The sequence below is a fragment of the Eumetopias jubatus genome, unplaced genomic scaffold (assembly GCF_037043125.1).
Source record: "Eumetopias jubatus isolate StellerSeaLion01/CBP00866 unplaced genomic scaffold, mEumJub1_p1.0 scaffold_12, whole genome shotgun sequence".
Taxonomy (NCBI): domain Eukaryota; kingdom Metazoa; phylum Chordata; class Mammalia; order Carnivora; family Otariidae; genus Eumetopias; species Eumetopias jubatus.
Window position 1 is genome coordinate 24,713,475 of NW_028274818.1, and position 18,643 is coordinate 24,732,117.

At 40.7% G+C, this 18,643-nt stretch overlaps 1 protein-coding gene across 3 annotated transcripts in view; it reads right to left on the minus strand.

Moving 5' to 3' along the window:
• Positions 1-18,643, minus strand: part of SRGAP2 (SLIT-ROBO Rho GTPase activating protein 2) — a 226,544-nt gene that overhangs the window by 100,514 nt on the left and 107,387 nt on the right. For all 3 annotated transcript variants that reach the window (XM_028120152.2, XM_028120147.2, XM_028120146.2), the window contains exon 4: positions 13,646-13,808. In XM_028120152.2, coding sequence (XP_027975953.1) covers positions 13,646-13,808 — 163 coding nt within the window. The remainder of the gene's footprint in view (positions 1-13,645; positions 13,809-18,643) is intronic.

The window sequence follows — 18,643 nt, forward strand, 5'->3', positions numbered from 1 at the left end:
TTAACAGAGATAAATAGGAAGGGAAGCCTTCAAAAGAAGCCAGTCCTGCAAGAAAGGAGGCTGAAATCAAAGATGCTTCTCTCTCTGGACAAGCTGGGCAAGAAGCAGAAGCAGAAAAGCACAATGGGAAGTCTGGCCTGGCGGAAGCATCTAAGTGCACAACTGCAGAATGCACGAGCCCTTAATTCCTTGCACAAATCCTGGCCCGTCAGCTGACCAACATAATCACTGCCACCTTGCTACCAGTGAGGCGGCAGAGCACAGTGATGGGAAGAGATGATTCAGGGGAAGCAGGCTGCCTACACATGAATCCCAGTTCTGCCCCTAACCAGTCCCATAACCTTGAGTCAACTGCTTAGCCCCTCTGCCCAGTGCTTACCTATAACTGGAAATGATGAAACCATCTTGAAGGGTTGTTGTGATGACTAAATAGGTTAATACCTATGAAGTACTTAGCATAGTCCCATAGTCCCTGGGCATGGTGAGCACTCATTTAGTATTAGTTATAATTATTATTATTTTTATTATTGCTGTGACTCTTATAATAAAAAATGGTACCTAGCCAGCTTCTGCGCCATTAGTGGGATTTCTCCTGGGAGTAGTTAAGTTTTTATAAACTACTGTCTATTTGCATGGTGCCTGATGAGTTGTATTAATAATCCTCTCCTTTTCTGAGAGGTATCTCGCAGTAAAGCATAAGAGGTACGGAGATGATATTAAAGTTACTTGGCTGGAATCATCATTGATGTTAAAACCGTCAGATGAATGACTGAATTAACACCCAACATCTGTACGATGGCATCACATATAACACCATACAATGGCCTTTTGATCACATAAGGAAAAAAAATCTAACTGTAAAATGGAAGGTTCAAACTGTTACCACCCTAATCTGAGGGGTCAATGTTGGCATCACTATCAACAGGCTAACCAGATATTATATATTTCCTAATGTGATATAACATGAAGTACCCAACATTGCCTATTATGCATCCTAGTCAAAAATGTATAACTTGAATAGATTTGGCCAATGGAACCAACCTCCAATTAATAGGAAAGACAAGATACAGCAAGAAGTTAAGCAACAACACAAGGAAGCAACCGGACAAATCTAGAAGGTGGGGCAAGCTGCAGGACAACTGGCCTGCTCTGTTCAACAAATCAGTGTCCTGGAAAAGGAACAGTGCTAAATTAAAGGAGATTTAAGGGACATAAAAATGAGTGGGCATTAGATACTGGCTTGGACAAACCAGTTTCAAGGACATTTTTAAGATAATTAGGGAAATATATGGCCTGGCCGTTAGAAGAGATGAAAATTTAGATGAGATGAAATGGAAAAGTAAAGATTTTTTTTTTTATTTAAAGATTATTTATTTATTTATTTGAGAGAGAGAGAGAGAGAGAGAGAGAGAGGGTGGGGGGAGAGTTGAGGGAGAGGCTCCTCAAGCAGACTCTCCATTGAGTGTGGAACCCAACAAGGGCCAGATCCCACAACCCATGAGATCATGACCTGAGCCGAAACCAAGAGTCATACATTCAACCAACTGTGCCACACAGGTGCCCTGATCTTTATTTTTTTGTAATTTCTTTTTTTAAGGTAGGCTCCACACCCAATGTGGGGCTTGAACGCATGACCCTGAGATTGAGGTGCATGCTCTACCAACTGAGCCAGCCAGGTGCCCTGGAAAAGTGAAGATCTTGTCTAAAACAACAGACTACAAATAGCTTGTAGACTACAACCTGGTTTTTCATTATCATACTTTTGCTTCTTATATTTCCTACACTGTACATGTACTATAACGTCTAAAATTATTATTCAAAAGAATAGAGAGAAGGAAGGGAGAATGGAAAAAATAGAGAGAAAGGAGGAGAGGGAGAGGGAAGGGAGGAGGAGTGGAAAGAAAGAGGTAGAGGAAAGGGGGGAAGAAGGGGGGAGAGAAGGCGGGAGGAGTGGAAGGAGAGAGGGAGAGTAAATTGGGGAAGCGTAGACGGGGAAGAGAGAAGCAGGTTTTGAATTCACTATTCTTAAAGCTCAGACTGTGACCCGTGACAACGGCAATAACTATTTGGTTAAGATACCACCCATCAATCCTGAAACATGGTGGTAGTGGAATACAGTAGGAAGAGCTAGGGAGTTCAAATTCCATTGTCATCTCTTTGTGGTCCTTACAAAAGAGTATTTTACCAATGTGAGCTCTAATGTATTCAACTCTACAATGGGAAGAAAAATAACATTCCAATATAATGTTCAGAGCAGGATTATCCATAATAGCTTCAAACTGGAAACTACACAAATGCCATCAACTGTAGAATGGATAAAACTGAAAGTTTCATGTCCCAGGAACCCCGTTAACCCCAGGCACATTGGAACTACTGGTCATCCTAGCTGCTGCCCACTGTAGAGGAAACAGAGTTTGGAGTTCCAGGCCTGCTTTTCATGGAAACCCTAGAAATGTCACGCCTTAAGTATACAGAATATGTTTCAGAATTAAAGACAAAGCCAAACTAGACCCACTTTAACAAAGCATCAAATGAATTCCCGTAAGTTCCAGGTGACCAACCAATAATTTAACTGGCTGCTAGAACAAAACTTAACATTTTTCAGAGGAAGATAAGGACATCTAGAATCTCTATAATGTATCAGCTACAACATCCGATATGTCATCAAAAATTGGCAAACATGAAAAAATAAAGAAATGAGATTCACGGTCAAGAGAAGAGCCAATAAACAGAAAGAGAACCACAGATCATGTGAGTGTTGAAAATAGCAGATAACAATTTTTAAATACTGCCACCTGTGTTTTGAAAATAACAAGAGAAATTTCAGAAGTTACATGGACACTGAAAAAAAGAACCAAGTGGAAATCATAAAACTAAAAAATACAATAAGTAAAATAAAAAATTCATCAGAGAGTGTTATTAGCAGATTGTACACAACAAAAGAAAGGATTGGTTAACTTTAGAAATTATCTAAACTGAAGCACACAGGGAAAAAAAAAAAAAGCTTGCCTCAGTGACCTCAGTGACTCTCTCAGTGACCTGTGGGACTATACCAAGCAGTCTAATGAACGGGCAGTTGGAGTCAAGGCAAGAAGAGAAAATGGGATGTAAAAGTACTTGCCAGAAATTTCCCCAAACTGAGGAAAAAAATACCATCCACAGATCCAGAATATTTAGATATTGCACTTATCCAAGCCAAAGAAATACAATGGCATCATACTCAAACTGCTGAAGAAAAAATAATGGGGTGCCTGGCTGGCTCAGTAGGAAGAGCATACAATTCTTGATCTTGGAGTTGTAAATTCGAGCCCCACGTGGGTGTACAGATAATAAATAAACCTAAAAAAAGAAAAAAAGTGTCTGGCTCTTGGTTTCGGCACAGGTCCTGATCTCATGGGTCGTCGTGAGATCGGGCCCCACATCAGGTTCCACACTCAATGGGGAGTAGCTTGAGGATTCTCTCCCCCTGCCCCTCCCCCCAGGCCACACATGCCCTCTCTCTCTCAAATAAATAAATCTCAAAAAAATATTAATGCAGCCCTCAAGATTAAGAGATACAAACTTCCAGTTATAAAATAAATAAGTTACAGGGATGAAAAGTACAGCCTCAGAAATATAGTCAATAATATTGTAATAATTTCATATGGTAACTACACTTATTATAGTGAGCATTTTGTAATGTATATGACTGTCAAATCACTATATTGTACACCTGAAACTAATATAATATTGTATTTCAACTAAAAAAAAAAAAAAGCAGGCCCCCAAACCCCAAAATATTACATACAGGGAACAACAATTCACATCACACAGCCGACTTCTCATTAGAAACAGTAGAAGCCAGCAAACAAAAGAATGACATATTTAAATTGCTGAAAGAATATTTTATGATTCCATTTATAAAAGGTTTTTTTTTTAAAGATTTTATTTATTTATTTGACAGAGAGAGACACAGCGAGAGAGGGAACACAAGCAGGGGGAGTGGGAGAGGGAGAAGCAGGCCTCCCGCCGAGCAGGGAGCCGGATGCGGGGCCCGATCCCAGGACCCTGGGACCATGACCTGAGCTGAAGGCAGACGCCCAACGACTGAGCCACCCGGGCGCCCTAAAAGGTTTTTTTTTTAAGGCAGGCAAATGCTTCCCTTGTGTTAAAAGTCAGGAGAGTGACTACTTTTCAGGGGGAAATGAATGGAAGGGGACAAGAGGGGGGCTCCTGGGATACTGGTAACATTCTTTTTTTTATCTGGGTGCTAATTACATAGTTGCTTTCAGCTTATAAAAATTCATCGAACACTTTACAATATGTGTACTCTTCTAAGTATTTTAAACTTCTGTAAAAAGTCAAGGGGAAAAAAAAACTCTCGCAAAATATATGAAAGGATTAGGAAAAATACACATTTAGGGCCTACTACAGTGTATAATAGTGATAGCAGGCATTTTTATATAAGCATGTTATTACTGGTCTTATTATCATCATCCCAAGGGAAGTTTGGGGAGATCTAAGCCCTGTGAAGAGCGGCCAGAGAAGCCCTACACTCCCTGGGGACAAACCTTCCCCATTAATTTCATTTTAAGCTCTTTTTAGCCAGCACAGTGCTGTTTATAGTCTTCACTAAAATACTTATTGACTGTATGCTTTCCCAGTTTAGAGTAGTATTCAGACACAAGGCTGCATTTGGACACTTGTTTCTATCTACCGCACTCTCTTTCTCACCCTCCCCATTGTGCAGTTGTGACGCAGTCTCCTAACCATTCGATGACTTATAAAGATGGCAGTGCCATTACACCTTTGAATGTTCTACCTACAACACCTTGGGCTCTTTCAGAAAAGGCAGATAGATATTTGAGAACTGAGACACCAAAAAGGCAACCACATAAACTAACCGAAGGAAAAGAGTGCAGGCACACACTCCCTCTGAGCTGGATCTTCCTAAGTCCAAAAAGGCCTAGACCACCCAGAGAGGAGCCCCAAGGAAGAAGATACAGATGCTGCTGACCGAAGCGTCACAGAAACCAAGAGCTAAAACAGCACCAACGGCACTAGCTGCAAAGCTCCCCTCCGTGTTGGCTTTGGCAGCAAACCTGACGCCCCTTATCAGCAGAGATACCTTTGAAGTAGCTGGCAGCCTTCCATCCCCTACTCAAATAAGTTCAACTTCCCATCCTATTCTTTTCTCCAAAGAGGATCTCTTCATCAGACATGAGAAAATAAAGCTCAATTAATCAGAACAGATTTTTGCTACCATCAAGACAAACTGGACAACGGGAATGGTCGTCTATAAAGCTGATCACCACGTTGTTCATGATCACGTTATAACATGGAGGAAATCCAATCAACTGCAGATACTGAGTTCCACTGGAAGGAAGTGTAGGGTGGACTGGGGAAGAGAGGGCAGGGTAAATCAGTCAGCTCCTCCTCCCAAAGATGTCTCCAGGTTAAACTCTTTCTCAGAAGTGCAGAACACAACCATTGGAAGTCCATTCTTTCTCCATTCATTCAATCTACACTACCCGCCAGGGACATTCGATTACACTGGCATTGTGGATCACTTCTCCTTTTCTTATCATCACAACACCACCACAGAACGTGCCTCCTTACAATATCCAGTCTTTTCACATATGTGAGGCAGCTGGACTCAAAGGCTCTAGGAAATCCTGTCCCTATCTACTGGGGATAAACAGGTAGGTAGGTAACATGCACTGTTTTTAGTTTCGAACCCCCTTTATCCTTTTACCGCCAGACCCATTTCGTTGGGTTGAAATCTGAGTGGTCATGACAAGTCTCTTGTAACTCATCAACCAATGGGAAAGGACATCCAAAGACCCTAGAGAAAAGAATTCATTGTGCCCTATTACATTTCTTCCTCAGCACCCTTCTTGTATCTCCCACTGTCTGCAATGTGACTTACTTATCTGAATCCAGATTTACCCTTTGTCACCCTCTAAGAACAAAGTAGGGAAGCCTCAACTGGTTGCCTAGATAAACCAGCCTAGATGTCTCAACATCGTTGCAGGGGCACAGACAGGATCTTATGGATTCAGATGTCCTCTGTGTTTTTGGGTTTCCCCAAGACAAAAACCAGAATGCCTACAACAATGGTTCTCAACCCTGGCTATACGCAAGAATCAACCTAGACCCTATCCCAGAGACTGATTCAATCGCCCTGGGGTGCTATTTTTAAAATTATTTTTTAAATCAACTTTATTGAGGCATAATTTACATACAATAAAATGTATACATTTTAAGTGTACAAGTTTTGACAAACGCACACACTCATGTAACCACCACCATAATTAAGATTGTATGACATTTCCATAATTCCTCAGGTTCCCTTGTGTCCCTTTGCAGTCAACCCCCTCATCCCACCCTGGCCCCAAGGTAATCACTGATTTGCTTTCTAACACTACAGATTAGAGCTATCTTTTCTAAAATTTCATATAAATGGGGGGCGCCTGGGTGGCTCAGTTGGTTAAGCGACTGCCTTCCGCTCAGGTCATGACCCTGGAGTCCCAGGATCAAGTCCCACATCGGGCTCCCTGCTCAGCAGAGGGTCTGCTTCTCCCTCTGACCCTCCTCCCTCTCATGCTCTTTCTCTATCATTCTCTCTCTCAATAAATAAACAAAAAATCTTTAAAAAAAATTTCATATAAATGGAATCATACAGAATGTATTCATTGTGTCTGGCTTCTTTTAATCAATATAATGTTTTTGGAGTTCGTCTACATTATTGCATTTATCAGCATTTCGTTTCTTTTTATTGCTGGGTAGTATTCATGTATGGATATATCACAATGTTTTCCCAATCATCTGTTGATGGATATTTGAGTTGTTTCCAGTTTTGACTATTACAAATATACTATGAGTCTCCTAAGGCAGTTACAACAAATTACTGCAAAGTGGGTGACTTAAAGCAACATGCATTTATTCTCTTAAATTTTTTTTTTTAATTTGGGGGCACCTGGGTGGCTCAGTGGGTTAAGCGTCAGACTCTTGGTTTCAGCTCAGGTCATGATCTCAAGGTCATTGAAAGGAAGCTCCACATCAGGCTCCATTCTCAGTGTGGAGTCTGCTTGGGATTCTTTACCCCTCCCTCCCTCTCCCCTTCTGCTCCTCCCCTGCTTGCTCTCTCTCTCTCTCTCTAAAATAAAATAAAATCTTAAAAAAAATTTTTTAATTTGTATTCAATTTATTTAAACCAAACAAACAAACAACCCTTCACCCATTTCTCCCACCCCCATCCCCCTGCCTCTTGCAACCACCAATTTGTTCTCTGTATCTATAAGCTTCGGGTTTTTTGTTTTCGTTGATTCTACATATAAGAAAATCACATGGCATTTGTCTTTCTCTGCCTTATTTCACTTAGCATAATGGCCTTGAGGTCCATCCATGCTGTTGCAAATGGCAGGATCTCATTCTTTTTTATGCCTGAATCATAATCCATTATATATACACTATAATTTCTTTATCCACTCATCCAATGATGGACACTTATGTGACTTCCATATCTTGGCTACTGCAAATAATGCTGCAATAAACATAGGGATGCAACTATCTTTTGGAATTAGTGTTTTTGTTTTCTTTGGATAAACACTCAGAAGTGGAATTGCTGGATCATACAATAGTTCTATTTTTAATTTCTATTCTCTTATAGTTCTGGAGGTCAGAGTCCAAAACCAATTTCACAGGGACAAAACTAACAGGGCTGCATTCCCACTGGAGGCTTTCGGGCAGAATCCGTTTCCTTGCCTTTTCCAGCTTCTAGAGCTGCATTCCTTGGCTCGTGGTCTCTTCCTCCATCCTCAAAGCCAGCGGCCTAGCATCTTCTCTCTGTGACTCTGCTTTCCTCTACTTCCATCACATAGCCTTCTTCTCTTTTGTCTGTAACTTCCCTCTACCTCCCTCTAATAAGGATACTCATGACTGCGTTAGGGCCCACTTAGATAATGAAGCATAATATCCTCATTACAAGATCCACAAATTCACCATATGTGCAAAGTCTTTGTAAGGATAAGGTAAGTTCATGGGTTCCAGGGATTAGGACATGGACATCTTTGGGGAGACCATTGCTCAGCCTAAAACAAAAGCTATTATGAATAATCAGATACAAGTCTTTGTGGAGATACATACTTTTATATCTCTGGGGTAAATACCTACCAGTGGAATTGCTGGGTCATATGGTAAATACAAACTTAGCTTTATTAGAAAGTGCGAAACTACTTTCCAAAGCGGTTGTACCATTCTACATTCTCACCAGCAACATATGAGCATTCCATCCATCCTAACACTGTCGTTGTCAGTCTTTTTAATTTTAATCATTCTAGTGAGTATGTAGCACATTCCTTATCGCTTTAATTTGCATTTTCCTAATGATTAATGATATTGAACATCTTTTCATGTGCTTATTGGCCATTTATATATCTTCTTAGTGAAGTGTTTATTAAAATCTTTTGCCTATTTTTAAAAATTTGGGTAGTTTGTCTTCTGATTATTAAGTTATGTATATCACAAATATATTCTCACAGTCTGTGATTTGTCTTTCATTTTCTTAACAATGTCTTTGCAAGAGCAAAGTCCAAGAATTGATGATGTCCAGTTTACCTTTTTTTTTATTGTTCATGCTTTTCACATACCAAGAGATCTGTCTCACAAATCACAAAGATTTTTTTTTTAAACTCCCACAATGACTCACACACAGGCAAAACTGAGAACTACTGAACTACTGGTCTACCAGGAATCTGACCTAACTTGCTCAATTTGACCTTTCTACCATGGAAACTTAGGGTACTAAAGGCAAAACAAAAGTACAGCAACTGGAATACTGTAAAAAACAAACAAACAAACAAACAAAAAAGGATGCAATTGAGAGTCTTGGGACTTTCTGAATTGACTGGCTGCCAAGGCTAATGCGCAACTAAGGGCCAGAAGCAGTGAGCTGAAAAGCAAAGTCCAAGGTACTTTTGGTGTGTTCCAGCTAAGTGAAAGGAAAAAGGGAGCACAGGATTGTCCTCTCCCCTGTGGGAAAAGCACACCCAAGTTTACTTTGGTTTAAATGAAAAAGTGGGGAAAATGATTTCTATTCTTGGTGGGATTCTTTAGAACACGTCTCTCACAGAGACGATGTGGAGCTGGAAGTCAAACTTGGTAGTGTTTGGCTCCTGATTTTGAAGCCACCACATTAAACAAATGAAGGTGGCAGCAATAATATTTGCCTAAACCTTGGTTCCAATAGGGGTTAGACAGACTGAGCTTTCATTACACGAAAGGAGATGTCAGGAGCACCAAATGAGCTCTATTTCCCCTGGAGTCCTAGACAAAGTGGGTCTGTTTCTAAGCTGTGGACAGGAGGCTACTTTCTCTAGATGTTATATTTAGCTAAAGGAATCTCCACCATGGCTTCATGCAAAACGTAAAATATATCCCAGCAGACATAACCACAAACCAGAGGGCCAGCAAGGAGCATCCCTTTAAGGGGGTTCAGTAGTACAGAGGGGCCAACTGTGCAGCCACCCTGACATCCCCAAATTAGCTGAGTTAGCTGTGAGCCAGATTTTTGGCCAGTTCTCACATTTAATGAGTCTTTGTTTCCCCCTTACTAGCGATCCTGCCCCTGGAGAGAAAAACCTGCTGTCCTATTTCACTGTCAGCTTCCAGCTGCTTGCCCAGACACCAGGTAGGAGAAACAACCCAATGTTGATGTTTAACACCTCCAAACCTTTTGAAGGCTTGTGTGCAAGAGAAAAGGTTAGGTTAATTCTGTAACTAAGTGAAATATCTGGGTTCAACAAAAAGAGTAAGAAAATCCAGAACACCCTCTACTCTGCACACCATACCCCGAGTCCTAACACAGCATGTAGGAGGAAACCTCAAGTTCTAGAGTGAGATGAATGGATTTAAATACTAGCCTCAGCTCATTTTTTTGATTAATCTCCCTAAGTTTCAGTTTCCTCCTTCATAAGATAGGGCTATTAATAGCAACTACTTCTGGGAATTATTGTAAAGATTAAGCATATAAAGTGTTTAATACTGTACCTAGCACATAAGGGTTCAAAAAATGTGGGTTTTGTTATCATAACCTTTGCTAGTGAATCATTAAGTTTTACAGAGTTTTTTTAAAAAGAATAAAAAAAGGAGGAAAACCCATGACTTCTGCTGGTGAGAAATAGATCCAAATTCACATAAAACTCAGGTGAATTTTCACAGGTGTCCATAGCCGAACCAGAAATAAAGGTGTCTTTCCTAAAGCCTGTGTCTCCAGAGAAATGTGGATTTCCCTGTTGCTGCTGGAACCGAATTTATAGGTAAAACAAAAAGTATAACTATTTTATACACTTGGATTCCTGTTTGGCATCTCTTGGTTGCTGGCCATTATAGGTAAGAGAATCCGAAACACTGCTTCATTCCTCAAGAAATTTGGTCTTTAATTGCCTAAGCTAGTCCCCTCTCCATACCCACACCTACTTTTATTTGTCTGTATCAGGAGGACTCCAGTTTCCTTATCACAATTTAACAAAGGTCGCCCAACAACCAGAATGAAGCCCCCAACACAGGATACCCTATATTGGGCATCACAGAATTCATCATAGAATTATCGTGTATTAGATTTTGAAGGCAGTGTGAAGATCACATAGGCCAAGCACTTTTTTTTTTTTTTAAACTTTAGGGAACTAAGGCACAGAAAGAAGTAATTGTCTAAGGTTTCAGAGTTGCTAGCAGAGTTGAGCCCAAGAGAAAGGGTTACCTGGAAGAGACCTCTGCTCTGATAGAGCAAAGCAAGCCCTGGGAAGCTTCACTTAACTGACAGTGTGGCCGGGCTCATTCCTTAGTTCTTTTATCTGATTACTATATCTTAACCAGTGGGATTTCTAATTCTTCAAGTGCAACACACTTTAAACAAAAGGGAATAAAAAATTAAGTTATGGAGACAGAATGCCTCTGTGCCCATTACGAGAAGGCAGAGAGGCCCTCACCCAGCCAAAACAGAATTAATTTACTCTTGTGATCAGCCAAGCCAGCTTCTACCTTAGAATGCTCTGCCTACAATGGACCCCAGGGGAGAGAGAAAAGAGATTATTCACGCAGTGGGATAGTAAACATTGGCTATTCGCAATCCTATGCATATCTCTAATAATAACTATAATTTAACTGATGAAAAGTTATAAAGATCAAGAGAAAGTCCTATGAGCTGCAACCATATAAAACAGTATGAATAAATCTCACAAACATATGCTGAATGACAGAAACCAGACACAAAAGAGTATACACTGTATGATTCTATTTATATAAAGTATGAAACTAAGTAAAACTAATCTCTGCTGTTAAAAGTCAGGATAGTTGTTATCCTTGGGGGTTGGGACCACCCTTCCCAACCCCCTGAGGACTGGGAGGAAGCATGAGCAGAGTTTCTAGGGCACTGAAATCATGTTTCTTCATCTGGGCACTAGTTACCAGGTGTGTTCGGTTTGCAAAAATGCATGCAGCTATAAGCCCCATGATATGTGCACCTTTCTTCAGTGAAATGTAATATATAAATAGTCCTGTGAGGAATGAGAAATTCTTCCTTACACCCCCAGCAAAGCAATGCACAGTTTACGGAGATCAACTCTGAGACCATGGCTAGGAATATCATTCACGGGCAGATTTTCTTTCTGGAGGGTAAAGACCCACAAGCCATGCACTTGGGCTCTTGGTGAAATGTGAAGAGTACTTGAGGAACCAGAAGCATCCGTGGCTTTGATAAGGGGCTGCCTTCAGCATACACATCTCTGATCTGGAAGGGCCGTAATACTCCTGAGCGTGGCTCTTCTCTAACCTTCTAAAGCTGGGAAAAAAAGGTAGCTGAGAGCTTGGGTGAAGTCCAGATAGCTGAATATCCCCCACGTAAGTTTTTTCCCAGATGAACAGAGAAAATGAAGGAGGAAATGATCAGTCAGCCCCTGTTTTTCTAGAGAAAATCTAAGTGGCTGTCAAGGTCACACAGAAGGGCTGAAGTGGCATCTGATTACTATCAAGGTTCTACCTAAATTGGCTTAATTTTTTTTCTAATAAAAGCTATATATTTAAGGAGTAAGACATTATGATTTGATATAGATGTATACATAGTGAAATGATTACTACAGTCAAGCCAATTAACAGACCACCTCACACGGTTACGTGTGTGTGTGTGTGTGTGTGTGTGTGTGTGTGTGTGTGTGTCTGTGTGTCTGTCTGTGTGTGAGAGAGAGAGAGAGAGAGAGAGAAAAGAGCATGGGACATCTAGTCTCTAGAGTATTTCCAGTATTCAGTACAGTATTAACTACAGTCGTTCATTTTAGCCACATCCATACATCACCAAGTGTTGCAGAATAATTCGGACGAATGACAAGGAAGCTAGAACAGATGCTAGAAACCATGAGGAAATGGTGAAAAGTACCTTTACCCCTAAATGAAGTATGGCCCCAACCGCAGCGCAGCCAGGCCACTAAAAATAGTTGGTAAACTCTGGGAGGAGCTCTTTTTCTCTTCCTTTTTTTCATTGTCAGATGCTTTTTACTCTTCATATCCTGTCTCTAAGACACAGGAAAAGCCCCTACACAGATGCGTTATATAGATGGAATATTCTAAATCAGTTCTTTTCTTCATGCTGGTATAAACAGAAGAAAATGGGTTCTAACTCCAGACCTACCGAAATCTGTAAAACTTCCTAACGTTAAGAATTGGCAAACTGGCTACTCATGACCACAGTCCTGTTTTACTGAAGTCCTTTCTCTCCCAGCCTCAGATTTTACCCCTGGATTTTGTCAAATGAAAACCAATGAATTTCCTATATATGAAACCAATGAAATAGCCCTATATACCCTCTTTATACCTAAAACTTGTGGGAAGATTATTCGTCTTCTGAAAAGTCTTCTGGGGATACCAGAGCTTGAATGTTAGACATGGTACATTACATACAATGGCTGGGGCTTTTGCCACCATTTGTAACCAAAAGTCATGAATCAGTGACTCCACTGAGAGCTCAGGTTGAGAGAGCTTGGAAAAGAGGTTCCTGAGTTTCCAAGAGACTATTTCCACCACTGACAGGTAAGGTCAATTTTACATAAGTTTCTTAAGATTACCACAATTTATTTTGAGTTTTTCCTCGGTCAGATTTTTCAACTCACATCCAAGGAATTGTGACAAACAATTGAGCTTCAGAAAGCATTCAGGAACCCAAAGAGCAAGATATGTCATGATAAGAAGAACCAAATTCATGAGTTCACCTTGGCCAAGATGAGCGCTTAGAAAGAAAACTCAACTAAATCATAAACATACATGAACTAGAAGAGGAAAACTTGAAATGACACTGAAGGTGCCCGAATCTCAACAGCTTCACAAATCACTCAAGGAAATCAAGCAAACACTGTCATCACTAAAACATGCAGATTATGAATTATGTTGCCAGTGGTGGGGTTGTACCTTGCAAATGGTTACTCTCCAGGGCTACTATTAATTCAACTCAGAAAGGAAGAAAAGAATGACTATTCAGTACTTTTTCTCCACGAGATCGTGGTAGGGAATGACCAATGGAAAGCCTTTTAGCTAGGCCAATACAATAGTCTTTCTCTTATTTACAAGATGGTATTATTGCTCCACCCAAGTATCTCTGTGCCTAGAAATAGCCATATACCTTTTTAAAGAGTCTTCCTGAGTCCTCGCTGACTTGAACAAATCGAGGAATGATATTATTCAGGTAGATGTCACTCAGGGTGGTGTGGTCCCTGCTCTCCCGCTTCACCTGGTTTAAGAGGAGATTCCAGCAGTTGACTGGAGAGAGAACATTCTGATCCTTCCTGCAGAGAAACAGCAAGGAAAAAAAAAAAATCAGTGTCGGTGAGTAGCCAGGGCCAACAACTATGAATACAATCCATGTCACAAAATCACAGTGATCGAAGCCAAGCCAGAAATAGATACCTTTCCTGAAGCCTGCACCTCTAGTTTTCTCTATCTAAAAACTCAGTGGAGAAAACAAGAATAATGAGAAGAGGGAGGAGAGAGGAAGAGGAAAAGGGAAGAAAGAGGAGAAGCAGGATTATCTGCTGAGCATCTATTACATTCTAGGAACTTAGTAAATGTTTTATATGCATTATTGCGTAAGTTTCATCATTTTCCTGTAAGTAAAGAACTACCGTTATCCCCATTTTACTAATTAGAAAATTGAAACTCAGAGAAGTTGTCACTTGCCCACAGCTAGTAAGAAGTCACAGAGACCTATAAGAAGGAGTCAGGGACTAGAACCACGCAGCTCTGTGTCATCTGACTAGGACAGGTCTAGGCTGTCTGGCTCCAAAGTCCATAGCCTTAGCCACTAAGACATTTGGTTTGTGTCTAGGGTTGGGGACAAAACTTAGAGGTCTAGAGACAAAAATCACGAGAGCACTACAGACCACATCCCCACACATTATTCATATTAGGATTCAGTGAAGACAACAACCTTCGAGGCCCTTGCTATGAAAAAAAAAAAAAAAGTCCCTAAAACCTCTTCAGGCCCACAGAACACACCTAAGGAGGTTTTCAGTTCATTGGTTGAGCCATTATGTCATGGCCCATACAACCAAGAGCACAAGCCATACCCAAATACGTGCATTCCTAAAACTTCTACAGCCTGAGTGGAGTGGTGAAATGCCAAACCTACGTGCTCATTTCTAATGAAAACACTGTGATCCAAAAGACCAGACTGATTATCTACTCAGTTCGCAGCACTGATTTAAGCAACAGAAAAATTCTACATCTGCAAGCTGGATTTCTTTAAAAAGAGAAACTGAAAGTAGGGGTTGTTTGTTGTACTATTTATCAAGGGCTTACTGTGCACTTGGCACATAGCTGGGCCCTATACTCACGTTGTTTAACTTGAACCCTACGACAGCCTGAGGAAGGGCGTATTATTAACCACATTCAGCAGATGTGGGAAGTTGACTGAGAAAAGTTAAAGATCTTGTTCAAGGTCACATAGCTAAAAGGTGGCAATGCTGGAATTCAAAACCAAGCCTTGGAAGTGTAGAGAAGGGTCTTAATCATTGGGAAGAATCACAACCTGTTCATTCTCTTCGCCCTCTTCCCTCCGTACAGTCAGACTCTTAATGCAAAGAGAGTGGACAGTGGCTCGGTTCTTGAGTCGCACTGCCTGCATTCAGAGCCGGAGGCTTTCGGCGGCTGTGATTTGTAGAGCAGGGAATTCAACTTTAGAAGGGGCTTTTCCAATTCTGTAATAAGGTAACAATTACCAACTAATCACGCCACACCTCCTCTGGCTTCAGAACACCCCAGACCATTATATCAAACATCTGTCTAACCAGCACTAAGAAGCTACTTCAATCCAATGAATGCTAGAGTCCAAACTGAAACTGTTCTCTATCTGCCCCCACCCCCACCTCTGCCCCAGCCATCACACCCCTCTCTGCAGTCAGAATACCTAATACTTCTGTTCGGACCGCTTTGGCAACATTATGTCCTCTTACTCTTCTAGGGAAATAGAAAGATTTTTATGGAAACAAATTTATATACACACATACACACACACGCACACACAAGCACACACAAGCTAGCCGAGAGAGAGAGAGAGAGAGAGAGAGAGAGAGAGAGAGAGATACACATGTAATTAATCCATTCCCTTCAAAATGTTTAGCATCTGAAAAACAAACCCAAAAAAGTGAAAAATAGGAAACAATCCTGGGCGCCTGGGTGGCTCAGTTGGTTAAGCGACTGCCTTCGGCTCAGGTCACGATCCTGGAGTCCCGGGATCGAGTCCCACATCGGGCTCCCTGCTCGGCGGGGAGTCTGCTTCTCCCTCTGACCCTCTTCCCTCTCGTGCTCTCTATCTCTCATTCTCTCTCTCTCTCAAATAAATAAATAAAATCTTTAAAAAAAAAAAAACAATCCTAAATTCAAAGCTGAGTACAGGCATTCAGTGACCTTTGGTGTTTTCACTGCAAGAAAACTTTCTAACACATTCCAAATCAGTTTCAGTTACCAAATCCTAAATAATCAAATGTACATTTTTGTTGGGTGGCAAAGTACCCATGTCCTCAGTAAGCCTGGAATATATCAGGCAATTACACTTGCTTTTTTAAAAGAGTAGATCTCACAAGATCTGAACTTGACAACAGCTCGGTCTGCTTCTTATGGGTGGACATGGGTTGGTTGTCTCTATTAGGTCTTTCCTTAGAGTGCTTCACACACTTAAATATGGTACTACAACTCATTTTCACAAACGTATAAACGTTCGTATCTGAAATGAACAAAGTACAGTATTAGGGGCTTTTAGTTGTAAAAGTGCTGATATCACAGTGCAGAGTGGGAGAGAAAGAAAGACCTGTAATACAGCAGAACATTACTGGTATGAACAAAGGGCCAGCTAGCCCACAAATGTACACTGCAGATCACAAGTGGAAGTAGGAGAAGCAAAACCAACTGAACACCATGGAAGAGGGTACAGAGCATAAATCCCAAGGGGAGCCTGAGAAGAAAGGATGAGTAAACAAAAGTTAATAAAAAGGATGGACAAAAGTGGAAATCTTTTAAAATAAAAAGTCTTATGCCTTAAAACTAATACATTTGTAAATATATTCAGAATTATATATTTATAATTAAATGAAGAGGTTCTAAAGTGGTAACACACTTTTAGTGCATAGCCTTCCATCCTTAGAGCAGGTGGTGGAATGGCTATTATTGGTTTCAGTGAGCAGGAGTTTTTAAAGTGTGTTCTGAGAAACTCTGGAATTACAGAGAAACACATTTCACTTTCAAACAACTGTGACACATCCATTCAAATGAGCAACCTCCAGTTAATGTGAAAGGGATCCAGATTCCCTGCGGTTGACACTATCACAATGTCTCATGGGCTGCTAGGCGAGCTTCGTTCTGTGCAAACTCTGGAATAAAGAACCGATGCGTGTATCTGAACTTCTGAAAAATGTCCTGTTGGTTAGAACGGATGCTGCTCTGCACAGGTTTCCTTTTTAATTCAAGCCTGTGCGCCTCCTTAGGTAAAGCTGTGCAGGTGAGCACGATTTAACACACAGTGGCCAAGTTCAATTACATGCCACACAAGGTTCAGGGGCCTAGGCTGGGTTCATAGTAGACCATGGTTGGGTAGTGAGAATGCTCAATACCATCCCATCATTATCAATTGTTTTTATGCTTATTATACATTTTTGTGCTTCCCCAATAATATTTATGAAGGGGGATGGGAATAGGTGCTAGGTAATGTTAGTGATTCAACTTCAAAACAAAAATATCCTTTTTCAAGAGCCTAGGCCAATTTAATTTAAATTTAAATTTAAAACTATCCCAAGATTATAATCCATCTGTGTGAATCATGATTTCCTTGATACCAGAACCAGAAATAACCTGGATGCTGAAACTGATATAAAACTGCACTTCTGATTCATAATCCTAATTTCAATATTTTTTTAAAGATTTTATTTATTTATTTGATGGAGAGAGAGCAGGAGAGCACAGGCAAGGGGAGCAGCAGAGGGAGAGGGAGAAGCAGGGTCTCCACTGAGCAGGGAGCCTGATGTGGGGCTCGATCCCAGGACCCCGGGATCATGACTTTAGGTGAAGGCAGACGCTTAACCAACTGAGCCATCCAGGCGCCCCCTCTAACTTCAATATTTTGGGGTCCTGAACACAGCCTCATTGTTCTCACTGACTGACCCTGTAATGAGTACTCTTCATAAACTTGCACTTTAAAAGTGGATTTACACCAATAAAACACTGCTTTGGATCTGCTGTATGTATGGGGATTCTGTGCACAATTTTTATTTTAAAAAAGCCTTTCAAGATAGTATTAAACTGTTGTATGCTTCTCATACGGGTCCCTACTCCCTTTTCCTATTACTGAAGTTTTTCAGGCAATATATTTAGTTCTTTGAGTTTGTATGCTTTCTTGAACATATTCCTCCTTTCAACTGAGGTGTTTTAATTAATTCATTTATTTATTTTGGGGCAGTGGTGGAGCAGGAGAGGTGAAGGGCAAGTAGTAGGAGGGGAAGACACATATACCATAGAGGCACTTTTCCCCGCCAACACGAACAAAGATGAAACACACTTCACGCTGGAAAATAAGCAAGTCAACGAGACGTGATTTCATAGGGAGCATATGAAGGTTCTGCTAGAGTGGTTTCCTGCTTTAACAGCTTTGCAGCCTTATTTTATTTGGGGCTGCTGGAGCCAAGGGAACTTCGTTTGGTTAGGAGATTGAAATTTGTCTTTATATCTTTTCCATCTATCATTTGTTTGTACAGTTTCTTTACTTTCCCCGCCCCTGGAGTCAGGTTGTGTAATACTTGGGCATTTAAAGAAAAGGGTCTGCATCCCTTAGGAATGTACTGAACAGCTGCAAACCTCCTCAAACACTAATCCCTAAAAAGCAGACAAAATATCAAGAAGTATTTTTCTTACTTAAAATTTTTTTCAGGAGGCAGATCAAGAAAACATAATACTGCACTTGAGAGGGAATGACTCTGGAGTAAAAAAAAGAAAGGAGGCCCAGAAAGTCACAAGCTGGCTATGTCCCCACAGAAGAGATTATCATTATAAATGCATCAAAAGGATAAACCTGCACAGCTGAATCATTAGCTTCAAATCCATTAGGCCAGTTTTTCTCCTTCAACTTTGGACTATT